Consider the following 27,350-nt stretch of genomic DNA (forward strand, 5'->3'; position numbering starts at 1 on the left):
AAGTTGGAGGATGCTTGTGACCTGATTCCAAGAACCACTGTACATCCAGAACTCGAAAGGCAACGCCACGTGACATCAGCAGAGAATGGACAAGTAGATCAGGGTAACAGAATATGCTCTAGAAACTGACAGATGCAAAAAGAACCCAAGGGGAAGACAATTTTTTCAAAAGGTGGTGCCATAAAACACGGGATGTCACTGTGCAAAAATTCACTGAAAAAATGGAAACGCACCTAAATTTAGAAATACAGAATTTTGCGAAACAGAAGAAAATCACTGTCACTTTTAGGTTAGAAAAAGATCTCTTAAATGACACTTAAGCACAATTCATTTAAGGGGAAAAATACCTCAATAAACTGGATTTCACCAATTAAACTACTTGCAAATCACATGACAAAGGGCTTCTATTCAATAACTTCATTATTTAAAAAAAAAAAAAATCCAGGGCTGAGGGTGCAGATGAGTGGTAGAATGCCCCTGGGATCAATCACAAGTACCATTAAAAAAAGGAAATAAAGAAGTTGTCAGAATTCACTCAGTGTGTTGCCATGTAACTCCTAATGCCAATGGCAGTAAACTGTTCAGAACTGACTGTTAAGAACAGAATGTAAAGCGGAGGAGCACCTGCCTAGCATGTGTGAGGCTCTGGGTTCAATCCTTAGTACCATTTCAATAAAAAAAGGAAAAGAAAGAAAGAAAAACAACGACATTCACTAAGACATGATCTCCCCCTAGCCCGCATACTGGGGGCTGAACTCCGGGGTATTTTACCACTCTGAGCTTCGTTCCAGCCCTTTTTATCTTTTGAGAAAGGGTCTCCCTAAATTGCTGAGGCTGGCCTCAAACTCCTAAGCCTCCTGCCTCAGCCTCCCAAGGAGCTGGGATTTCAAGTATGCACCACAGCGCCTGCCACCATGACACAATCTAATACAGGCATACAGATATTCACATACTAAATTTATTCCGAATGCTTTATAAATGCTCCAGAACTAAGATGTATCATTTAAATAAAATACACATTAGGCAAATACAAAATAGAACCACAATGGTGAATCGTAACACACCCACTGAAAGTGACCGACACTAACAAGCACCACCCAAGTGCTGGCAAGGACGCGCAGTGACTGTGACTCCATATGCTCCTGACTAGAATGTAAAGCCCACAAAGCACTCTGGAGAAGTCTGGCACCTGCTGAAAACCTTAAAATACCTTCCAGCTACCCAGCTACCCATCCCAAGGAATCTGCTGGAGAGCAGGGAAGGCCGAGCCAAGACCTGAAGCAAAGGTTCCCAGCAGCTATACTTGTGGTGACTTCGAAGTGGAAAAACCAAATGGCCTCCCAGAGACGAAAGGATGCCAAGCCGGTCCAGGCACATGGCAGTGTGACGTTCCGCAGCGCAGTGGCATCTGACCCCACAGCACTGCCCGTGACTCCGGGGAAGGGGCAAGTCCACACTGTCCCCAGGCCAAGGAGCACCATGTGTTTTAAGATGCCATTTGTGTAAATGCTGAGAAAATATAAACTGAATGACAGAAAACATGGTGGCTGCCTGAGGACGGGAAAGGACAGATTACAGAAGGACACAACAGAAGGACAAAACTCGAGGGGTGATGGACATCTCACTAACTGGTTGCAGTGAGGTGGTTTCTGAGGAGGCTCCTCATAACACCAACAAAAAGTTCACACTTTCAATATTTTCCACACATTTTATAAATATCACTGAAAACAAACTGAGCCCTAACTTTACCACAATTTTTGCTCGTCCACTTAAGAATGTTATTAGCTATTAATTTTCCTTACAGATTATTTTACAACCCATTTTCTGGCTGTTTTATTCCTGTGATGAATTACAAGTGCATATGCCAATGAAGCACCAATCAATAAAAAAAAATTTTTTTTAAGAAATTTCAGTACAAAATAAACTGTGATTTTTAACCACTAGTAACATCCAGGAAGCAGAGCTGAGCACGGGCGTTACCTTGGACGTTGTACTGATAGTAGTCAGGGTCTTCTGACTCCTCCTTGACCGTCACAGCTGCCATTTCCAGAGAAATGCCTATAAAAGCAAATGACATTCCAGGGCTAATGTCAGGGCGTCAGCCAGACTGTGCACAACACAGATATGACTCAACGATTCTGAAAGAACAAAAGGTTAAGAGATAGCAGGATAGGAAAGAAAATCAAACCGAAGTTTTAACAATTATTAATATTCTGAGAGTCTTTTCTGTAATTTTTCCCCATGAATTCTTGACTTTGAAATTGAAGAATATTGGTCCACTTACAATTGAGATACATAATTCGAAGCACATATTTAGGACCAGACCAAAGATTACATATTTCATCATTCCATTAATAGGAATGTCCAAAATAGGCAAAAGAAATCTGTTGCTAAAACCATCAAGCAAGTGTGCCAGGCCTGTGACACACACCTGTCATCCCGGAAACTCAGCGGGTCGAGGCACCAGGATCGCAGTGTCAAGGACAGCCTGGCCAATTTAGCTAGGCCCTCAGCAACTTAGTGAGACCTAGTCTCAAAATAAAGAAGACTGACAAAGGGACACGAGGAGCCATGGCAGGCAATCAGGAGCAGTCTTTTGGACGGGAACATGCACTTGCGGACCCCCAGATTTTAGCTGTGGTGACGTGTTGGAGTGCACCCAGAAGGACCTAGTCACAGGAGCGCATCCATCTTGCTCAGACTTTACTGGGTTCTCAGAGCAAATGCTGGACAAAAGGAACCATATTCAAACAGGTTCAAGCACTGAGCACTCATTCAAGAAGCCTGTCCTCCAAGGGAACGATGTCACTGCACCCTTCTCTGCTGGGCAGATCCCGTCTGGCCTGGGGAGGGGAAACTCCCAGCTCCGGTGCTGGCAACTAACCGTGTGTGTGGAACCACAGTGTAAAAGTGCCCTGCCCTGCAAAGGCATCTGCCACACAGGAACACAGCAGGGAGCTGGCAGGCCAGAGGAGAAGGGATGAAGGGATGTGGACTTTCCTCTGGCTCCGCTTCTGCTTGCTGTTTCTGTCAAGCTCACTCCTCCACACACGCCTGCAACACTGCAACAAGCAGGCCCTTCTGGTTGCAAATGCCAGGCCCAGGCCTCCAGGTTTCCACCAATACCCGGGCAATGGTCCATGAGGCCATCAGGGCTAGGGAATGGCTCACAGTGGGACACTTGTGCAGCACGCACCAGGTGTGGATGCAATCCCCAGCACCACAACAATTTAAAAAAAGGCCCCAGGTACCAGTGCCAAGAAGATACACCAACTTATAAGTCAAAATTAAAGCACAAGCCCGGCGGATGGCACACACACAATGCCGGAGCTTCAGGAGGCTAAGGCAGGAGTATAGCAAGTTCAAAGTCAGCCTCGGCAAATAAGTGAGGCTGTGTCTCAAAGTAAAAAATAAAAAGGACTGGGTGTATGGTTCAGTGGTTAGGTGCCTCTGGGTTCAATCCCAAGTACCAAAAAGGGGGAGGGGGCAGAACCCAAAGGTGCACTACCACTGAGCCACATCCCCAGCCCTTTTTATATTAAGACATAGCCTTGCTAAGTTGCTGAGGCTGGCCTTGAACTTTCGATCCTTCTACCTTAGCCTCTGGAGCCACTGGGATTACAGGTGTCTGCCATACCTGGCCTGATGGAATATTAAATATGAAGTTAACTATTTAAGATATTTGTTGAGTGATCTGAAAGCAGAGTGAAAGATCCACAGGCAGGCTCTGCAATACTAGAGACTGAGAAAAAGTGACAACTGCTTCCCATCACCTGCAAGGGGTCAAACCCAGGAAGGTCACTACTGTGCTAAGACAGGAAGACTGTGCTTTATACAACTGAAGAGTCTGTGCCCACTCACACCTCATGGCAGTCTACTCAGTTTCCTTAATAAGCAAACCTCGTGCATGCACTTTGGTGCTTCCCAGATGCCACGCACGGTGCAGACCACACTGCCAGTGACGATACACTAGGTTTCTAAGTGAAAATTATATTTAAAAGTTGAAGTTGCTTGACTTTGAAATTGAAGAATATTAGCACAGACGCGGAAAAACAAAACATGGTTCCAACAAAACTGAAATCAAATCAGGAAGAGCTATCATCTTAAATAATCAAAAATGCCTTTGCTCTAGAAATGGACCAAGGCAAGAAAGCAGGTAATAATAACATGACGGAGATCAGACTTGGATCTGAAACATGAACTGCAAAACTCAACTCAAACACATGGAAAAAGCCAGAAAAGCAAAGAAGCAGCATACTTACATCTTCATTTTTCTAACATCATAAATAAAAAAAATCGAACTTTAAACCTCCATGAAAGGCAGAGCTGTGGGAGTGGAAATGCCAGCATCACAGTCCTAGAAACCCGATGGAGGGTGGGAAGGAGAAGGCAAGAGCAAGATGCGTGGAGACAGAAGGTCTTTTAACAGAGAGCTGGTCCTCCACATGCAGAACCAGGAATCCACACGCTCCCTCCACAACCACCACTGATGTACAGTAGATCTCAAGACTTACATAAAAACTAAAATGATAAAACTTCATGAAGGAACAAAGCTTAAGTATTTGTGACCTCAGGCTTGGAAGCATTTTCTGCATATGGCCACAACATAAGCAATGAATGAAAGAAAAACTTGAAAAATAAATTTCATCAAAATGACACACATTTGAGCCAGGCATGGTGGCAAACAAATGTAATCCCAGCTACTTGGGAGGCTGAGGCAGGAGGATCCGCCCCAGCAACTCAATAAGAACCATCTCAAATTAAAAGCATTTGCCTAGCAACCATGAGACCTGGACGGAGTTCCATCCACATACCATTAAAAAAAAAAAAAAAAAAAAAAAAAGCTACAAAACAATACTTGCAGGGCTGGGGCTGTGGCTCAGAGGCAGAGCTCTTACTTGGCATGTGTGAGGCACTGGGTTCAATCCTCAGCACCACATATAAATAAATAAATAAAATAAAGACCTATCAACAACTAAAAAAAATTTTTTTAAATAAAGGTATTGTGTCCATTAAGAAAAAAAACCCACTGAAAGAGTATAAGCATAGTATCTTAAATTAAGCAAGTAAATACCCAAGTTTACAGATAAAAATGGTTCTTTTGCAAGTATAAAATGGGAGAACAAAGGAAAGAGAGTAAGGGTATTATATTGATTTCTACAAAAAACACTGTATAACCAGTTGACATTTTATATGCCTGTGTCACTGAAAAATAAAATTTTTATTATCAAATGGGTAACAAGCAATGAACTACCTAACTACCACTATTAACAAGTTCTTTGCAGATCTTGGTGTAACAGGACAACATCAAAAAACACTGTCACAGTTGAAAGATATTTATAGGGAATGCCCATTACACATCAAAATACAGTAATTTATCATTCAAATATAAACTTGTAAATTAAGGAACATTCATCTTTACTTTATAATTAATTCTAAAAGCACTAGTACATACCAGAATCTTCTGTGGGCTCCGTTTTCACTTTGATGGGGCCACAACTGAAAGGAGGAGGAAACGTGATCAAGCTGTGCAGTAGCGACAACCACATACACTCCTCTCGAGTGCGTTCATACTGGCACTACGATTCACAACTCCCAAGTCAAAAGAGGCATTTCCTCAAGATCCCCAGGTGACGTGACTGCATACTGAACTTTGAGCTGTTTTAATATTCTAGTGACTGCAAAAAGTACAGTAGTTTAATAACAATGACCAAATTATGCTTTACCTTCCACCTGGAGACAACAGGGACCTTTCAGCATCTGTTACCATCACACGACCACCTATGAACAGGAAAGAACTTAAATTTAGGTCTCCCAACCCTTTGAGAGGTTTTATACTTGCAACATGACTAATACTTCCAAAGGCTTTAAATACCGAATAATCTGGGGGAGGGCTGGATTAGTAAGTAGTGCAGTAACAACACAAACTGTATCTGGGCTTCCATATGAACATAGAGATGGCAGTCCTCTAACACCTTGCAACCCCAAACCACCACCACCTTTCTTTTTATAAAAACACTCCTATTTTTGTCAGTGAAGTTAATACTAAAATATACCACTTATTGAAGAGGCCAGGAAAAGCCTGTGGGTGTATAAGGAATGATGATGATGTACACTGTTATTAAGAATGGGTCTGAGGGGCTGGAGCTGGGGTAGAGCACTTGCATAGCATGCGTGAGGCACTGGGCTCAATTCTGAGCACCACATCAATAAAGAATAAAATAAAGCTACATAAACATCTGGGGAAAAAAAAGAAAAGTAGATCTGAGCCAGGTGCAGTGGCACATGCCCATAATCCCACTGGTTTGGGAGACTGAGGCAGGAGGATCATAAGTTTGAGGCCAGCCTCAGAAACTTAGCAAGGCCCTAAGCAACTTTAGAGACTGTCTCTAAATAAAAAATGCAAAAGGGCAGGAGATGTGGCTCAGTGGTTAAGCAACCACAGGTTCAATCCCAGGTACCAAAAAAAAAGTGTGGGGGGGTACTGCTCAATTTATAGCACTTGCCAACCATTACCAAGGCCCTGGATTCAATTGTCAGTACTACAAAACCAAAAAATTTTAAATCTGAATTTTAACTGAAGTATGACAATAACTCATCTTTCTCAATCTTAAGAGGTCATACAGAAAAATAGAGAGGCCAGTTAACTGCCAACCTAATAATAAAAACTGACAGCTTTCCTGCTGATACAAAGAACAAGACTTCTACTGTCACCATTATTGTTTGATGAGTCCAGCCAAGGCAATAAGTAAGAAATAAAGGCACTCAGACTGCAAAGAAGAGGTGAATTGTCTTGATGCTCATATAGCACAGTTCTCTATAGAAAGCCCAGAAATAGAGCCAGGGTCAGCTGACTTCCAACCAAGTTGCCAAGGCAACCCAGGGAGAAAGGACAGTCTTTCCACTAACTTATTCTGAAATAACTGAATACACTCAAAAAAAGACTGATTAACACCACCCCCTCATGTCACATGCACACATTAAACCAAGAGTCGACAGACTGGGGCTGGAGTGCAGCTCAAGACAAGAGTGCTTGCCTGGCACGGGTGAGGCCCCAGTTTCAATCCCCAGGCAAAGAAAAAAAGACTGATCTAAAGGTCAGTCCAAAAACCTTACAGGCAGCACATGCCTGTAATGCCAGTGGCTCAGGAGGATCAGGAGTTCAAAGCCAACCTCAGCAACTTAGCAAGGCCCTAAGCAACTCAACAAGATCCTGTCTCTAAATAAAATATAAAAAGGGCTGAGAGTGTAGCACAGTAATGGAGAGTGCCTCTGGGTTCACCACCACCACCACCACCACCACCACCACCACCATCACCATCACCATCACCAAATGCAAATCAAAGCCAAGATGAGATAGTACTTCACACCCATCAGAATGACCAAAATACAAAACAAGCCAGCAGGGACATGGGGAACCTGGCTACGTCCACACTATTGGTAGAAACGTAAAATGATGAAGCCACATGGGTAAAAAGCTTGGCATTTACTTGCAAGTGAAATGCAACTTTACCCTAAGATCCAGCAGTTCCAGTCCTACAAATATCTCTACAAGAGAAATGAAGGTACATGTCCAGACTAAAACGGGCTCCAGTATGTTTATAGCAGCATCAATGCTAATAGTGTTAACAACTGGAATGTCTTTCAAACAGAGAATGGATAAATAGGAGGTTCACTACTACATTCAAGGGACAGTTGATATACTCAGTTGATATACTGCTGACTCTCAAGGTAATTAAACTCAGTTTAAAGAAAGAAAAAGCTCATCTCAAAAAGATATATGTTGAGCTGGACGTGGTGGCGCCCGCCTGTAATCCCAGTGGCTCAAGAGATTAAGGCTGGAAGATGGTGAGTTCAAAACCAGCCTCAGCAAAAGCAAAGTGCTAAGCAGCTCAGTGAGACACTGTCTCTAAATAAAATACAAAATAGTGCTGGGGGTGGGGCTCAGTGTTGAGAGAGCCTGGGTTCAATCCTCAGTACCCCCCCAACACCCCCAAAAAAAGGATATACGTTGATATTGCACAGCCATTCTACTCACGCACACTCTGAGCCCTAGCCCTTTCTATTTTTTAAAGACGGGGTTTCACTTAGTCACCCAGGCCTCGGCCTCCTGAGGAGCTGGAATTACAGGTGTGAACGCCCCACCTAGTGTGCACTGTCTTTGTTTTCCTTTTCTTGGGGTGTTAGGGCCTCACACATGGTAGCCAAGCACTGGTCGGTCACTGAGCAACATCCCCATCCCTGTTTTAAAATTTTAAAGACTGCAAACTAACACCATGGAATTCTACATTTGAAATGACTGAGTTTCCAACTACACCTTAATAAAGATAACAGACACAGTAGTACACACCCATAACTCCAGCTACTGGAGAGGCTGAGGTAAGAGGATCATAAGTTCAAGGCTAGCCTGGGCAATTCAGCAAGACCTTGTCTCAAAGTAACAAACACTAAGAGCTGTAGATGGAACTCGGTGGTCAGGTGCCACCAGGTTCAATCCCTAGTACTGCGAAATTAATCATTTTTTCACCATTATAAAAATATTTTAAAAGATCGTATAACAGAGAACAAAATACATGTGTGAGTGTGTACACACGACTCTTTCTTTGCATTCTGTTAGAGCTTTCCAGTGATACTGGTTATCTTTTTTTTTTTTTTAATATCTTTATTTTATTTTTATGTGGTGCTGAGAATCGAACCCAGTGCCTCATGCATACTAGGCGAGCGCGCTACCACCTGAGCCACATCCCCAGCCCCAGGTTATCTAACTTTTGAAAAGTCTCAAATAACTGGCCCCACAGCCCACGCCTATAATCCCAGAAACTCAGGAAGCTGAGGAAAGAGGATTCTCTCTTCAAAGGCAATGGCCACATGCTCCTAAAGGAAGTCCTGCTGGACTCCTCCTCGTTCTCCCGGGCACATCTTCCGGCTCTCACTGAAGCCCTTGCTGAATTGTGAGGGATCCTGCCTCTGCTATGCTCCTCTAGACTGGCACCTGGTGGGGATGTTATTTCTCACCACAATTGTCACCTACCTGGATGTGTCCCTCCAGCAGATGACAAGCACTCAAAAGTTGTTTTTTTCTTTTTTTTTAATTTTCTTTTTAGATGTTGATGGATCTTTATTTTTTTCATTTATTTATATGTGGTGCCAAGAATCAAACCCAGTGCCTCACACATGCTAGGCAAGTGCACTAACACTGAGCTACAACCCAATCCCAAGCACTCAAAAGCTTTAATGCTGTACACAATTGTGTCTTCCTTGCCGTCCAATTCGGTGCCCAGTGATGCATTGCCATTTCAATGAACATAAGGTAAATTTAAGTCCCACTCACATTCCGAGCAAGAGGAACAGATCCAGTAGACGATCTTACCCACTGCCAACATAAAACCTGGGTCCAGCACAGAGCAATGAGCAGAAAATAAAAAACTAGCCTCTACTTTTTCAGCTCATGAATCTTTCACTATTTACTCAGAAGACACCACTCCCAAGTGTCCTAAACCACAGCCTCAAAGAGAATAAGGGAGAAAGCATCATGATGTATCAAGATCTGGCAAAGGGGACCTAGAGACCCAGTCGACTGTCGTGTGAACCAAGCAGTCACTTACCCAGGTGTTTCCTTGGCTCTAGGAAGGGTCTGCATTAGAACAAAACACAAACCATGTATAAGCACACAAGAGGCTTATAAAGCACAAATATAGACATCTGCAGTAAAAAATTTAAAAACTATTAAAATGAAGTGAATATTCAACTTTATGTGAATAAACTGTTGATGGGCCAGAAGGAGGAAAGCACATCACCTCTTGATGATAAAGGAAATCCCTGCTTTGTTCTCCAAAATCCATTTCAGGGTTGCAAGGTCATAATTTTCAGGGTGTTTGAAGGCGACTCCCTCTGGAAGGCCCTGCACTACCACAGCCGACTGGTCTCTAAGCATTTTCTCATACGGGACAGGCACCACCGTGGATTTGCCTAAGGCTTTCCCTGAGGAAGGAGTAAAGAAAATAAACATCATTAAATGACTAAGAGTAAGAAACTATCAAAAGCTTATCACCAGAGGCGGGAACTGGGTTCCATTCTCAGCACCACTTTGAAATACTACAGGGTCTTAGTCCTGTTAGTTTTAAATATGATACAGATTCCAAAGGGTCGAAATTTAACCCTAAAATTTACACAAAAGGAGAGCAAAAATGACTGATCTCTTGCAATATCTGTCATATAAGATGGTCCGTGCTGGTTTAACACATTCTGGTCATATGTAACTCAGTTTCAGGACATAAAAACCTGACAAATCCAACTATTTCCATAAGATAACTTGAAAAATTTCAGCTAATATTCTGAACACTTAAGTAGGTAAATAAAACTTTGGCCCCGAGAAGGTGTATCTGTCAGCCTGTCTATGCTGACCGGTGATGAGTCCCAGACTGAAGACTCAATCTGCAGCAGCTTTTACCGACACGCCCCACCCCACGTTTGACTATTTCCTTTGACAGGCTTTGCAGAACACATGATTAACAGAAGGCGATTTTGCAGGAAATTGGGGAGATCAGCATTACTGACAAAAAGGAACAACTCTAAAAGCTACACTTGATTCTGGGTTCCTTGAAAATGGAAACAGAGGTTCCAGTGGCCTGGGAGGCAGAGGCAGAAAGATCACAAGTTCAAAGCCAGCCTCAGCAACTTAGTGGGGCCCTGAGTAACTTAGCAAGACCCTTTCTCAAAATAAAAAGTAAAAACAAGGCTGGGGATGTGACTCAGTGGGTAAGTGCCCCTGGGTCCAACCCCCAGTACCAAAAAGAAAATGGAGAGCTGAGATGTGACTCAGCGGTACGTATGGCACCACCCTGGCATGCCCGGTCTGTCCCCAGTGCTGCACACCCAAGGAAATGGAGATGCAAAGAAATGCTCTTTCTACTATCACCCCGTATCTGAGAATCAACCTGCTCAATCTATAAGAATGTGTGCAAGAAATGCTGAGCCAAGGACATCATCTACCATTTAGAAAACTCCCACATGATGTATCTTTCAAAATCAAGGGGCATGGCTTTTACCATAGCAAAAGCAGAAATAGTCCTCAACTGTTTTCCTGAGCGTCTCGATCTCTACGGCGTCCACACTCATCCGGCTGGCCTGAGGTGTGGACTTCATCTTATGCATCTCGGCTGCCTTTTCTTCTTCTTCAACACCTGGAAAACAATGGGCAACGTGAAGGCCATGACTCTCATCCCACTATCTGGCTGCTAGTAGGAATATTTTTCCTGTATTCTAACATTTACGATGAAGACAAGGATAAAGAGGAAACGTTTAAAATAAAAACCTAGAAGACTTGCATGAAATTCATATGAAATGGCAAACAACTCTGATGTAAGCGTAAACTAAAAATACTACACATTAGCTACTAGCGGTTTAAACAAAAAAGATAAATAATTTATTAGTTAAAAAAATCTAAATCATCCCAAAAAAATTCTAGATGTGCAAAGTCAAACTCAAGTCCACTAGATACCGTGGCACTGAGGATGTGGCAGGCAAGACCAGGGTGTGTGGTGAGCGCCAGGACAGCAGGTCTCAGAGACACGGGCTGGTGCCCAGTGGGGGAGACAGGCCTGCCAGCACGCACCCCAGCTCCAGCCTTCAGCTGCAGCGAGAGCACCTCCTCAAGAGGTCTAGATTCCACTCCATGTTGAAATAATACTTTAGATAGTAAAATTACATTTTAAAAAATCACAAAAATGTGGGGCTGTGTGGCTCAGTGGTAGAGCACTTGCCTAGAATGTATGAGGCAGTGGGTTTGATCCTTGGCCACATAAAAATAAATAAAATAAAGGTATTGTGTCCATCTATAACTAAAAAATTGGTTTAAAAAATCACTAAAATGAATTTCAGTTCTTAATTTTAATGTCATCCCTAGAAAACTAAAATTATGTGACATATTTATTTGGACATCACTTCTCTAAATACTAGGAAAGGGACTCAACTCTCCTGAAGAATTTCTAACACTGACTCCTTGTCCTATTTATTAGGTTTCAGAAGACCTCAGTTGCACCTTATCTGCAAAACCCAGTTACGAAAACAAACGCAGACTCCTGGTGTTCCACTCCTCACCTTTCTAAGGGCACGGAAGTGTACCCAAACCACCACTCCAGTTCTCATTTTCAATACAGTGTTTAATAAATGACATGAATACATCACGCTTAGTGTAAGACAGGCTTGGTGTGAGGGGATTTTGCCCAGTGGTATGGCCTGGGCAAGCTAAGTGCCCCAGGCATATCTAAGGCAGGCTGGACTAATTGGGTGTGTAGTGAGTATTAGACACAGTTTGGACTTAACAATACATTCAATTTATGATGGGATTAATGGGACATAACTCCATCCTAAATTGAAAAAGACCGCCTGCATTAGGAACTTAAGAATGACATCCAAAGAAAATTCGCCAGAAAATACTGGGGAAGGGCAGTGGTTAGATCATGGGTGTATTGGGGCATACCTGTAACCCCAGGCAGGAAGATCAAGTTCAAGGTCAGCCTTGAAAAGTTAGCAAGACCCTAAGCAACTTAATGAGACTGTCTCAAAAAAAAAAAAAAAAAAAAAAAGAAGAAGTATAATGATGTCACTGGGAAACAAAGCGGAGGGTCATCTACTTCAGAACATTCAAAAAAGCATGATAGCATCCTGTCTCTTTACTCTGGGGAGCAATCAGGAGGTGAAGACAGTCCTGAGTCCTTATCATCCTCTGATCTGGAGTCAGGAAATGAGAGGGAGGGGACCAAAGATGTCCAGGATGTCCTCAGTGGTGCGAACACCAAAGGGCTGCAGATAACCCTAATCCTCAGCTAGCCCCTGAAGCACCGTCCGAATAAGGATGTATGCGGAAGAGAGTACATGCACAGCCGCAGTGAGATCAGAGCACTCATGGGCAGACGGCAGCTGAGGAGCACCAATCAAAACAGCATCATCAGTACAAACTTAAATAGATAAATAAAATCAAGTCCTTAATGTTTCTCAAAATATAAAAAATATTGACAATTTTTTTAAAATAAATCACTACTGCCAGGCGCAGTGACGCACGCCTATAATCCTAGCAGCTCAGGAGGCTGAGGCAAGAAGATCTTGAGTTCAGAGCCAGTATCAGCAAAAACGAGGTGCTAATAAGCAACTCAGCAAGACCCTGTCTCTAAATAAAACACTAAATAGGGCTAGGGATGTGGCTCAGTGGTCTACTGCCCTGAGTTCAATCCCTGGTGTCAAAAATAGATAGATCAGAATTACAACTGGGAGTGAAAATACATACAGTGGTGGGCTGTATGCTTTCCCCCCTAGGGCTTGCCAGGGTTCAAACCCAGGGCCTTACGCGTGCCAGGGGAAAGCTCTACCACTGAGTCTCATCCCCAGCCCTAGACACATCTTTCTTGGGGGGAGGGGGTGATATGAGAGATTGAACCCAGGGCCTCCCACATACCAGGCAAGTGTTCCATTCCACCACTGGGCTACACTCCTTGGACTTTTGAAAAGGATTAAAAATGCAATTGAGCACCTAAGTTAACGAATTAAACCTGTTTGTATTCATTCCTGATCTTCCACAGGTGTTGTGGATTGGATCTCAGAGCCTGTGCTTGGCTGTGAGCACTCCCTCCTTTCCTCTCCTCCTTCTGTGTTTAAGACACACTGTCACGCTGAGTGGGTGCAGGCTGAACACTAATACAACACTCACGCTGTGCAAGTGTGCGAGGATTAACACCTCTGACAACTTTTGCTACTGTTCTCACTCCACGGTCAAACAAGCTCCCTGAGGCCCCTGAAGGAAAGACGACAAACTCCATGAAGACACAGTCAGGAGCGCCCACCAGGGGACGTGGGCAGTGTGGGGAGCCCGGCTTCACTCTGCTCCACGCTCAGGCTCAGCTCCATTGAGACATTTGTTTCCCACACACCAGGCATTTACCACAGCAGGAAGGGCCAAAGGAAGGCCACATCTTGGCACAGGCCTGAACCTCAGAGCTGAGCAGAACAAGCCCCTTACGCTGAGCGGTGGCTGAGCAGCAGAGCTCACCAGGAACCAGCCAGGCCCTGGGTCTAGGGAGTGGGGCGAGGAGGGAGGAAGGGAGGACCTGCTTATCTGAATAAGACTTAACGGCCAGGGTCGTGGCTCAGTGGCAGAGCACTTGCCTAGCATGAATCAAGTACTGGGTCCGATCCTCAGCACCACATAAATATAAAATAAAGGTATTGTGTCCCCCCCCAAAACTCAAAAAAAAAAACCCACTAAAAAAAAAAAAAAGACTTAACCAATTCAGAACTTCACCTTCTTTCTAATGTGTTCTCACAATCCAGAGTAATGCCTCACTAGGAACATAGTACATCAAACAATTACCATTTTTCTTAAACTCTTCAGTATTTGCACCATTACCATGTCAGTGATTCAATTTGAGCATCTTGAAATGTTTCCATAAACATGTCAGGAAGGTTTTGTTTTTGGTTTTGCTTTTTTAGTATGAATCTCTTTCTGCATTAGAAAGAAAATATGATGTCTTACCTATATTTAAAATTTACAAGATACTAAAGAAAAAAAAAAAAAAGACATTGCTTACAGTATTTTACAAAATCTTTCTGGAAATCCTTTCTGGAGTTGACGAAAGCACGACCCCTCTCGGTTCCGACCACAAACACGTCTGTCTCGTATACCGCGATGCAGGCCACTTCCGCCTTGGACTTGGCCAGTTCCTTACACTGCAACACAAGCAGCGAACGCTGCACGTCAAGAGCTGTTGGAGCACAGTGTCTGCAGGCTGGACACAAGGACCTCGTGCTAGAAACTGTCCTCTGCCCTGTGAGGGGGATGGCACCCAGGGTACCCTATCACTGACCTACAATTCCCAGGTTTCTTTTCTATTTTTCATATTGAGACAGGACCTTGCCAAGTTGCCCAGGCTGGCCTTGACCTTGCAATCCTCCTGCCTCAGCCTCACGTGTTGCTGGGATTACAGGTGCCACCACAACCATCTTAAAAACTCTTAATGCATAATCGGGACTCAGGGAAATTCCTCTCTAAAATCACATACAGAAGTGTCTCCATTTTAATGTACCTATCTTTGTAGGTAATTTTCATAACTAGTTCCAAGCAGAAGAAAACACAAGAATTTTTAAGGAAAAAAGCAGAAATATTCTGCAAACTGCTATAGATGAGATTCTTTAAAAAAGAGATTTGCATACATTCTTGCTGGGGAATTCTCTCCATCACATCTGAGAGGTACAGGAGAGGCAGGAGTGGGTAGAGCTATGAAGGAATAGCCCTGGAGGAGTTTGGGAGCTGGGGTATCCTATCAAGGCAAGGGCTGAGATGAGCAAGGGGACTCTAAAGCTAAATGCAACTGTGAGAATTTAATGACATCAGCCCTGAAATAGGAAGCCAGGGGTTCTAAATCCCACCCCATTAACACGCACTACAGAATTTCACCTCCAGAAATTTTTAGGAGTGCATACGCAACTGAAACCACAGCGAGGTGGGTATGCTACCTACTAACTTCATATGCACCCTTTATACGCAGGGTCTGGTGGTGGTACCTGTGATCATGGCAATTTGGGAGGCTGAAGCAAGAGACTCTCTTGACTTGAGCCCAGGTGTTCAAGGCCAGCCTGGACAACACAGCAACATCCGTCTCAAAAAGCACACAAAAAAGCCCATTTTACAGATGTATCATGATTCATTTAGTGCTAACATTACTGAAAAGGCAGCTAGATTCCATTTTCTCTCCTAAAAATAATACTGCAATAATAATCTGGTAAGAAAACATTCATATGCAACTTGAAAAATTTTCTCAAGAATCAGTGCCACTGCTGGGCATGGTGGCCCACACCTGTCATCCTGGTGGCTGGGAGGCTGAGGAAGAAGGATCATGAGTTCAAAACCAGCCTCAGCAAAAGCAAGGCACTAGAAAACTCTGTGAGACCCCGTCTCTAAATAAAACACAAAATAGGGCTGGGGATGTAGCTCAGTGGTAATGTGTCCAAGTCCAATCCCTGGTACCAAAAAAAAGAATCAGTGGCATGAAAGAGAGCAAGAACTAACACTGGAAGCATAAACACTGTCAGGATTCTTACCATCTACTGAAATCTGCTTTCTAAGAAGGTTCACCTCATTCTACCAAATGCCAGTGTGCAACTATGCTAAAAATCCTAATATCATAACCAATACTCCTCTGGTTGGTAATAAAACTAATGAGTATTGTGGTCTAATTTTCTACAAACTATCATATCCTTTCTTTGCCCATCTTTCTACAGTATCAGGATTTCAAAATTTGTCTTAGAGTAATTATTTTTCAGTCTAGAATTTACCTTGGAACATGATGATTCCATAAACTGAAGCTTTTTTCCCTAATAGCTTATTGTTTCAGTATCATTTATTAAAAACTAGCTTTCTTCTGTTTTTGGTTTATACAATAATTAATCTCTAATTTTCTAAGTGGAAGTAATTTCTACATAATACTTAGTTCAGCCAGGTGCAGTGGCACACACCTATAATCCCGGCAGCTGAAGAGGCTGAAGCAGGAGGATTGCCAAATTCAAAGCCAGCCTCAGCAATTTAGCAACACCCTAAGCAACTTAGTGAGCCCAGGTCTCAAAAGTTAAAAAAAAAAAAAAAAAAAAAAAAGGCTGGGAATATGGCTCAGTGGTAAAGTGTCCCTGGGTTCAATCCTTACTACCACTACCCCTGAAAAAAAGAACTTACTAAAACAGCTGGGTATAAAGAACTGAGTGCTTTAGCTGGAGGGGTAGTTTAAGGGAACTGATGAAGGGTTAAAATCCAGAAAGAAACCTTACCACAAAGAAGAAAAAAAAATTGGGGAGTGATGTTCATGAAGTTACAGCATATGACCATTCATCATTCTTACTTTTCTTCAAGAGGTAACTTTAATTTTTTCCTTGTGGTGCTGGGGATCAGTCCTAGGGCATCGCCCATGCTAGGTGAGTACTCTACCACTAAAATACACCTCCAACCAGAATGGGCTAGGGATCTGTCCAGTGGTAAAGTGCTTGCCTAGCACACATGAGGCCCTGCGTTTAATGCCATACACATACACACACCAAAAAAAAAAAAAAAAAAACACACAGTAAAGGAAGAAAACAATGCCCTAATGGAAAACAAAAGAGAAATCTACCAGCAGGAGGCAATGGCGCAGCCTATAATCACAACAGCTCAGGAAGCTGAGGCAGTAGAATCACAAGTTCAAAGGCAGCCTTAGCAACTTAGTGAGACCCTAAGCAACTCAGCAAGACCCTGTCCCTAAATAACATATTTAAAAAGGGGCTGGGATGTGGCTCAGTGGTTAAGCACCCCTGAGTTCAATCCCCAGTACCAAAAAAAAAAAAAAAAAACATGATACACCAACACTATCAACTGAGCCCTGTGAGGTATCTGGTGGTGGTCAGCCACTTAAAACAGGGAAAATGCACAACTTCTTCCAGCTTGGAATATTTCATTCTAGTTTGTCAGAAATACCCAAGTCTGATGTTTTTTGAATCAAATATTTTATCTCCAGCTATAAGCCTATAAAAACATAATAAACAAACTGTACATGTATATCTACTGTCCTAGAAATATAAAAACCCAGCAAGAATATAAAATTTCATTATAATTGTGTGTGGTAGAAAAAAAAACCTGAGTAAAGAGTTAACACATGAGCTGGGAATGTGGCTCAGTGGTACAGTGTTTGCCTAGCATGCATGAGGCCCTGGGTTTAATCCCCACATCACCACCACTACCACCACCACCACCCTAAAAAAAAAAAAAAAAAAAAAAAAAAAAAACAGCACACAGTACAAAATTTAATAGACAGTGGCAGAACAGAAACAACTGTGTAAATGCATAATAACCAAGATGATGAGACAGAGAAGAGCTACGGGCCTTATGGCCCAAGATCCGAGTGACCCACACAGAGGTGCAATGAAACACCAGCAGCACACGCCATGACTTATTTGGAACAATTTCAAATATTATGAATAAATTCAAAGTTAACACTTGCAAAACAATGGATTGTCCACAAAAACTGGCAATAAATGTAAACAATTAAATATTCAAGGTCATTCTAAAGTTCGGTAATAAAATGTGGTTTCAAAAGCTTAAATTTATAACAAGTAAAAAAAAAATATTCTTTTTAAAATCAAATTTAATGTTTTATAGAAAACAAATCCACCTTATCCAACAGACCAATCCTATCCAACTATGGCAGAACCACAGACCACCTCACCATGGACTCGAGGGCAGACATGAGGAAGGTCACCACCATCCTGCTCTCCGAAGACTCCTCATCTTCAATGGGCAGGGTAGACATCGCTACCTGGGCCATGATCCCTGTGCAAAAGAAGCAACATGGACGTGAGTGACAGAAACCAGGGTCTCAGCACACTTCAGAGCCGTGAGGTGGCCACCGATTGCTTAGTTTCCCTTCTTCGGTCATCTACTTTCCCCAAAGCTTTTACCTCAGAGAGACCCTTCCTCTTCACATCCCATCTACCATTAATTATTTCCATGAACTCAGCTTGGCATCCCACCCAGACTAAATCCAGAGGACACCCAGCTGGGCTGGGGTGCAGCTCAGTGACAGGCAGAGCACCTGCCTCCATGTGCAAGACTCTGCGTTCAATCCCCCAGGACCAACAAAATTTTTAAATATCAAAGTGCATAAATGCACTCTACTGTCACGTATAACTAATTAAAACAAACAAACAAAAACAAACAAACAAAAAAAAAGAAGGTGCTCAGAACTGGTTAAAATTCTCCCAGTGGGAGAAAAAAGAGGAGGTGAAACTTCCCACACGGGGACACTCTACCAGGATCCAAACAGCAAGAGACACAAAGTTCTGTCCTGCCCTCCCCTCCTGCAGTGCACAGGAGTGGGTGAAGTGGCTAGTTTGGTGAAATTTTTACTAGAAAAAGAAAGAATCCACAGGGCCTCAGGGAACTCTAAGTGTCTTCTACCATAAAGATTATTTTTCTCATTAGGAAATATTTTCTGATACTTTTATTTTATTTTATTTTTTTAAGAAAGAGGAGAGGGGGAGAGAGAGGGGGGGGGAATTTTTTTTAATATTTATTTTTCAGTTCTCGGCAGACACAACATCTTTGTTTGTATGTGGTGCTGAGATCGAACCCGGGCCGCACACATGCCAGGCGAGCGCGCTACCACTTGAGCCACATCCCCAGCCCCTGATACTTTTATATTAGCAAAAATCCTCTGATAAATGTCAAACACCATAAACACAACATATTAAAAAAAATTAACTGTTGCAAAGACATGCAGGAATGGGAACCTTCATGCATCTTGCTTGCAATGTAAAGGGTGCATAGCTGCTGGGGAAACAATTTAGCAGTTCCTACAAAGATGGAGAGGATCATCACATCATCCAGCAACTTCACTTCTGGATACACACACAAGAACTGAACACCGGGGCTCCAGCACCTACATGCACCTATGTTCACAGCAGCATTTTCACAACCATCAGAAGGTGAAACAACCCAGAAGTCCATCCAGAGATGAATAAACAAATGTGCCGTGTGCAGATATGGAGCACTACTCTCAGCCTTCAAAAGGCAGTCTGACACAGCCTTCCACACAGTAAGTCCTGGGAGTGCTGCACTAGTGAGTAGATTAAGTCAGACACAGGACAGCTTCTATATGTGTGGTGACTGGAAGACTCAAATTCAAAGAACGGTGGGTAGGGGGTTAGCTGGGCGCAGTGGCGAACACCTGTGATCCCAGTGGCTCAGGAGGCAGAAGCAGAGAAAATGGCGAGTTCAAAGCCAGCCTCAGCAATGGTGAGACACTAAGCAGCTCAGTGAGACCCTGCCTCTAAATAAAATACAAAATAGGGCTGGGATGCGGCTCAAGTGGTCAAGTACCCCTGAGTTCAATTCCCCGTAACCCACTCCAAAACAATGGTGGGTGCCAGCAGGTGAAAGAGGCAGTAAAGGGGAGTTATTGATTAACAGGGGCAGAGGACAGTCGGGAATGATGAAAAGCTTTTTTTTTTTTTTTTTTTTAAATGTGGTGCTGAGGATGGAACCAGCGCTCTGCACATGTTGGGAGAGTGCTCTACCACTGAGCCCCAGCCCAGCCCCATGAAAAGATTCTGAGATAAGACAGTGGTGACAGCTCCCTAGCAACATGAATACACTCAATGCCAGTGAACTATACGATCACTAATAGTGAACACACAAACTTTTACAATATGTATATTTAACCAAAGTAAAATTAAAAACCTACATAAACACACTCAAAGGCAAAATCTGAAACAATTTTTAAAATCTGGTTTCCTATAAATAGTATGTAAATTAGACGCTTGTTAAAACTATTTCTTGCAATTTAATTAAATTAACCAATTTTCCATATCAAGTAATAAAATAAAACAATATACAAGGATGATGGAAAAACTAAAAGACTAGAAACATAATGGGAATCTAAAAACATTTCTGCATGTACATTAGCTCACTGGAAACTCCTGAATATCTGACACCAAACCTCAATATTCAGAGGACCCTGACAAGCACTGGCAGAGCTGGGAGCGGGCATACACCTTGGCCTAAAAACATGTCAAAAATCCCACGAGGACGAACTGTTTCCATGAAGTCTGCAATCCAGATTTAACACCTGTTACCAAAAGAAGCAACTGTCAAGCCAGGCTTTAGGCCTCAACAAATAATGAAGAATACATACTTAGGAAATACATCTTTAAAATAAAAATCAGGTGCAGTGACACACACCTATAATCCCAGTGACCTCGGAGGCTGAAACAGGAGGATCTCAAGTTCAAGGATAGCTTTGAATGCATAACAAGACCCTGTCTTTTGAGAAAAAATTAAAACTGCGGGTGTACCTCAGCAGTGGAGTCCCAGTAGGTTCAATCCCCAGTATAACAAATAAACAAATAAAAATCAACTGATACTTATTCCCCCATATCTGTGGACAAATAGAAGTAATTTTGTTTCTCAAAACAAGATTCTGCTTTCTGGAAATGGGTGCACTGGATGACTAGAAAGAATCAGACAATGCTTCAGACAGGCAAGTGCTGGATCCCGGAAAGCCGCTTTCTTTTCTCTTGGATAAGGAAGCCTCAGTGAGTTGTATTAAAATATGGTTTAGTCAAAACAGACAACAAAGGCCTATTACTTTTCAATAAGACACTTATTAGAATATACTGTCATTATTTCTGAAAACACATATTTATTCATATTCTCACTTTTCCTTTAATTTCCCAGCAAGAGAAAAGAGAGATGTGTTCCCATTTTACAAATGCAGTGATTCTCCAAGTCACAGAGCCACTACCAAAGTCAACACATGAAACCAGACAACTTTCTGCCGACTGTTGTCTCCCTTCTCTCAGGGCACACACAGGCAGTCCAGCTCCATCACTGGAACTCCTGGGGCCAGATGGCCAAGTCACAGCAAGAAAGAAAGCACCTTGGAGGTGCCAGCTCAGTGGGGACAGGGGAGGCGGCCTGTTGCTCAGAGCTGTCCACTCTCCTCATGGTGCACCGGGTGACAACAGAATCTCACTGGGCTGCTCTTGGCCAATCCCAAGAGGCCACCTCCCTGGAGAGGGCTCAGTTGGGACGATGCATGGAGCACTGGCAGCTAACTATATTTCCCCTCTCTCTTTCCCAGAATCTGCCAGCCAGGACACCCCAGAGGGCACAGCAGGCAAGCACAATGCTCTGGTCCTCCCAGGACCAAAGCCATAGAGCTGATTCTGAGCTCACCACACCACCAGCTGCAGCTCAACCGCAGGGGCTGCGCTCACTGCCTCTTGTGTAGACAAATACCTGATCGAGCACTTACCAGGAAAGTTCCTTTCACCTCTCACCTTTTACGAATGTTCTCTCGACTTCACATACAAGAGGAAAGCCTCATGGTGGCACACACATCTGTAAGATCATAAGTTTGAGGCCAGGGGCTGGGGATGTGGCTCAAGCAGTGGTGCGCTCGCCTGGCATGCGTGCAGCCTGGGTTCGATTCTCAGCGCCACATATAAACAAGGATGTTGTGTCCACCGACAACTAAAAAATAAATATTAAAAATTCTCTCTCTCTCTAAAAAAAAATAACAAAATAAGTTTGAGGCCAGCCTGGGCAACTTGGAAAGATGCCGTCTCAAAACAAAAAGGACTGGGGTATGGCTCAGTGGCACAGTGTCTGCCCAGCAGGCACAAGGCCTGGGCTCCATCCCTAGCACAGCAAAGGACAGGAAAGGTCTGGGCTGGGAATGTAGCTCAGTGGTGGAAAACAAGAGGCTAGCCAGACAAGGAGGCACACAGCTGTAACCCCAGCAATTCAGGAGACTGAGGCAAACTGGAGTCCAGACTGGGCAATTCAGTGAGGCCCTGTCTCAAAACAAAATAAATAAAAAGGGCTAAGAATGCAGTAGAGTACCTGTCTAGCACCTAAAGGCTCTGGGTCTGCCAAAAATCAAAGAAGAGCCATGAAACAAAAATTTAAAGCAAGAAAAATGGGGCATTTTGTTCTGCACTCAGAAGAAAGGCAGCTAGCATGATTTTTATTTCTGAACTTCATCAACAACTCCTTGGAACAAAAAGGAAAAAAAAAATCAATGAAACTGTTGTGGACTCCGTAAAACCTTAAATACAAAAAGATGGATTCCAGCCAGGCACGGTGGCCCGTAATCTGTGATCCCAGCTACTGGTAGACTTGAGGCAGGAGGATGGAAAGTTCCAGGCAATGCTGTCTTTTAAATATAGAAAGGGGGGCTGGGGTTGTGGCTCAGTGGTACAGCGAACGCCTAGCACATTCGAGGCCCTGGATTCAATCCTGACCTCCACACAGATAAATAAAATAAAGATATTGTATTCAACTACAACTAAAAAAAAAAAACAAATATTAAAAAGGGGGGCGGAGGAGGGTGACTGGGAATGTGGCTCAGTAGTTAAGTGATCCTGAGTTCAATCTCATGTACCAAAAAATAAATAAATATAGAAAGGGAAACTGAGCCGAGATGGTTCACAGGTAAGCACAGCATCAGGCTTTCAGCTCCTCAGTACTTAACACAAGGTACTCACTGTCCCACTGCGCAGCTTGATATGGAGAGGTGGTGAGGGAGAGGGGGTGATCTCACTGTGTAAGGCAGAAAATCAGTCATCAACAAACAACCCAGAGTATCCGGTCCAGAGATGAGCTATCAGACATGTCAGCTGACAGCCACTTCAGTAATTAAATTAAGATTAAATGACAGTTCAGTTCCTCAGTGGCACTGGCCAGTTTCAGTGTTCAGAAGCCACATGTACCTATATATAGAACACTGTCGTCACCACAAGAAGCTCTATTGGACTACTACAGAGATTAAACTTTATCAAATACATTTATAAAAATCCTCATGACCCGAGAGCCATCGCGGTGGCAGTTGTCGTGAAAGGATCAGTCAAACAAGGGCATACAAGCCAGCAGAGTCCAGCCCAGCTCCCATGAATTCTTCCCATAAAACCTCCAGGGATTCCTGGTCCAAGAGTGCACCTACGGGAAAAAGACCTGGTGGGCAGGCTCCTTGAGAAAAGGAACAAATGTCTCACAGTATGCTAAGGAGGAAATCCACATGCGACTCCAGGGACACAGATTCTCAATATAAATTAATAAAATCCCAAAGAACCCAAACACTCTCAGTGTCAAGAGCAGGCCTCCAGGATCCACTACACCTGCTACCTGCCGGATTGTAGATTTCTTCCTCTCAGAAAAGCACCACTTACATATCTCCACACCACCTAACAAAATGGGACTATACCAGTCTCCCAACACCTCAGTGAAGTTACCTTGGCCTTTTTATTTCCGTATTTTTAAAATTCTCAATACATAAAAGCATGCACATCTTCATAATTCAAGAGATGCCAAAAATTTTATATTGCCAGCAGAAATGATTAAACATATTGGTTCATATTGATTCCATCAGTCTCCCCAACATTTTGCAGAGCTATGACCTAATCACTATGAATGCCTCATTACTACTGACATGAATCTCTTTTTCATATTTGCATTTCTTCTTGGACAATTCATCTGCTACTTAGGTCCTAAGTCCATTACCAAACTGATGTCTGATGATGACTCTCAAATTCCAATCCTTGTTCCTTCTTTTGATCCTAATAGTTATTAGTGGATATAACTCAATTACTCAGTTTAGTGTATATGTATTTTAATGAAACACTGTTTTTTAAACAATTTGATTTTCATTTAAGATTTTAAAACATTTATGACATTCTTTGCTTGTTCTTTCTTGTACTTCAGATACCCCTTCTGCCTGAAGCTTATTCTTTAGAATTTCCTCCTGGTGACACTCTATTTTTGTTTGCTAAAGATTCTTTTCTTGAATAGGAACCTGGTTGGCAACTACTTCCTCTCAGCACAGTGGGTCGTCCATGTCTCTGGCCGGTGTGCTCTGGCTTCTACTGTTGCCACTGACAAGTCCCTTCTGCCTCAGCCTTCCCAATAGAACTCATTGCTATTATTTTTAAGATGCTTTCGTTGTGTTTGGTTTTATACAGCTGTGTTGTGTGTCGAGGTGTGGATTTCTTCTTATTCAATATTACTGCCCTTCATCAAGTATGGCACACCAACTATCCGCTCTACAGAGACCTCCCGTTTTCTACTACCTGACCTACGACGAGACTCGATTAAATGTCAGTTCTCCCTTTAAGTCTCTTACCCTCTTCTGTCTCTCATGTTTTCTTCTCTACAGTGAACCATGTTTCTTCTAACTTCCATTTCACTAGTTCTCTCTTCATCTTATTTAAGAAAAAAAATTGGGCTGGGGATGTGGCTCAAGCGGTAGCGCGCTCGCCTGGCGCCTGGCGTGCGTGCAACCCGGGTTCGATCCTCAGCACCACATACCAACAAAGATGTTGTGTCCGCCGAGAACTAAAAAATAAATATTAAAAATTCTCTCTCTCTCTCTCTCTCTCTCTCTCTCTCTCTCTCTCTCTCTCTCTCCCCTCTCTCTTTAAAAAAAAAAAAAAGAAAAAAATTTTTTTTTTACTTGTACTTGGACACAACATCTTTATTTTTTTTACGTGGTGCTGAGGATCGAACCCAGGGCCTCACACGTACTAGGCGAGCGCTCTACCGCTGAGCCACAATCTCAGCCCCTCTTTTTTCATCTTTATTACTCTGTAGTTAAAAAATCAACCATTAGGTTTTTAATTTTGCTTGTAATTTTCATTTACAAGATTTCTGTTTGCTGACACATCATATATCATAGTTTGCTACTCCCTTAAGATTTTCAAACCTGTCCCATTTCTTCAAACATAAATAAGGTTAATTATAGACTCCGGTAATTCCAAAATCTCAAGTCTTTGTAGGTCCATTCTGCTGCTTTGGGTGGTTCCCAGTACTTATTCCCATAGATGCCCATATTTTCAATTCAATTCTGTGTGATCATTTTAAATTTAAAAAAAAGAATTATATATACACACACACACAAATGTTGTGTGCGCACTTGTGGATTACGTGTATTACTTGTGGATTACCATGTGCCTATATATATACACACACACACACGCACGCGCGCACACACACACACACACATGGCTTTAACTCAGTGATAGAATGCCTGCCTGGCATGCACGTGAGGCCCGGGGTTTGATCCCCAGCACAGGAAAAACAAAATGTCTGGAAGGAAAGAAGGTCATCCAGGTATGCGACCACCACCAACCTGGAATCACCACCATGATCCCAGCCCCCGTGGCACTCAGGAGCTGCTGTCCCACACCACAAACAGGATGAAGCTGATATGCTTCTCTAGGGTCTCATCTGGTTGAAGAGAAGATACTTCTATTTGACCCATGAGTTTTGTACAGGCTCTAAGCTTTGAGCCTCTCACCCAAAAAAGCTTTCAAAACAAGTTCACGTGAACATGTAAAAGTAATTCCCGTTTCCATTATCTGAATTCCCATTCTCTCTTGTGGGTCTGCACACACACACTGGAGACTGACAGAGTCCTGTGCATTCTAAGCACATGCTTTCCACTGAGCTATGTTTCTATTTTTTCCTTTCTCTCTCTTTTTTTTATTATTACTTTTTGGTACTAGGGATTGGACCCGGGGTCACTCAACTACTGAACCACTTCCCCAGTTCTTTTTATTTTTTATTTCAGACAGGATCTCACAATTGCTCCAGGCTTTGCTAAGTTGCTGAGGCTGGCTTTGAACTTGCAATCTTCCTGCCTCAGCCTCCCAAGTCGCCCATGTCACAGGCATGTGCCACAGCACCCAGCAAATTTTCCTTTTACTACCAACCTTTCCTTCAAAATTCCTGTCTTGGCGATTATTTGGTAATTTCACACAAATTTTGTTTTAGAATTTTAGAATATTCTTAGTTATTATTTCAGTAAGAATGACTGTCCCCAACAACTCTGAGAACCTTGCCTTCCATATTCTTTATCCGTAAAACACTATGAATTGGAACTATCAATCTTGGATTACAGGATTATATATTCCCATTTCAAGCCAACTCAGGTGAAAAAGCGAAATTTTATTACTTCATTTAATTATATCTAAAGGCTGCACTGACCCCACACACAGCTTGATCCAAGAACAAAAATATATCATTAGACTCTTCTCCACTCCTTCCCCACAGGGCCTCACTTCTGCAGATGTCACCAGTCGTGACATGTGATATCTGCATGCATCTTTAAGTTTACTGTACTGCGATTCCAGGCAAAAGACTACTACATCTTCCTGCTAAATTTTCCACAACAGATCTGGACATTTGTGTCTTGAGCCTACCTAAATCCCAATTACCAGTAGCTAGTCACAAGACTGCATAGGATATGCTGTGATTGACAGGCTAGCTAGAGCCCTGTGGACTAGAAGGCAGAGCAGGCCACTGCTATCAAGAGGAAAAGGGATGGGATGGGCTGGGGATGTGGCTCAAGAGGTAGCGTGCTCGCCTGGCATGCGTGCGGCCCGGGTTCGATCCTCAGCACCACATACAAACAAAGATGTTGTGCCCGCCGATAACTAAAAAATAAATATTAAAAAAAAATTCTCTCTCTCTACCTCTCTCTACCTCTCTCTAAAAAAAAAATAAATAAAATTTAAAAAAAAAAAGAGGAAAAGGGATGAAAAATCATTTATAGGCACCCAAAAAAACACCATAAGTCACCCCTTATCAACAGGGGTGCCCGCCAGGACCCCCAGAGAGGCCTGCATCTGCATCAAGCCCCCGTTTCCTCCTACTCAGCATACCTACTGTGAGGCAGGAACTGGGCACAGAGGAGGCTAACGCGGACAGTCCACCGCAAGCAGCCACGTGGACCCGACTCTCCTCTCAGCACACCTGGGGCCCTGTACTCACCCTTCTTCTG

General features: G+C 43.0%; 1 protein-coding gene across 1 annotated transcript in view; it reads right to left on the reverse strand.

Moving 5' to 3' along the window:
* The window catches only part of LOC308650967 (general transcription factor II-I-like), a 73,903-nt gene extending 46,553 nt beyond the window's left edge, over window positions 1–27,350 (reverse strand). Inside the window, exons 1-9 of the mRNA XM_081297566.1 lie at window positions 27,232–27,350; window positions 18,240–18,343; window positions 14,583–14,721; window positions 11,049–11,183; window positions 9,798–9,981; window positions 9,606–9,634; window positions 5,727–5,781; window positions 5,456–5,499; window positions 1,981–2,058 (exon numbers count right to left, since the gene is read on the reverse strand). Of these exons, the coding sequence (XP_081153692.1) occupies window positions 1,981–2,058; window positions 5,456–5,499; window positions 5,727–5,781; window positions 9,606–9,634; window positions 9,798–9,981; window positions 11,049–11,183; window positions 14,583–14,721; window positions 18,240–18,338 (763 nt within the window). The 5' untranslated portion in view covers window positions 18,339–18,343; window positions 27,232–27,350. The remainder of the gene's footprint in view (window positions 1–1,980; window positions 2,059–5,455; window positions 5,500–5,726; window positions 5,782–9,605; window positions 9,635–9,797; window positions 9,982–11,048; window positions 11,184–14,582; window positions 14,722–18,239; window positions 18,344–27,231) is intronic.

Source organism: Spermophilus citellus (assembly GCF_964194105.1).
Source record: "Spermophilus citellus genome assembly, chromosome: 6".
Classification (NCBI taxonomy): Eukaryota; Metazoa; Chordata; class Mammalia; order Rodentia; family Sciuridae; genus Spermophilus; species Spermophilus citellus.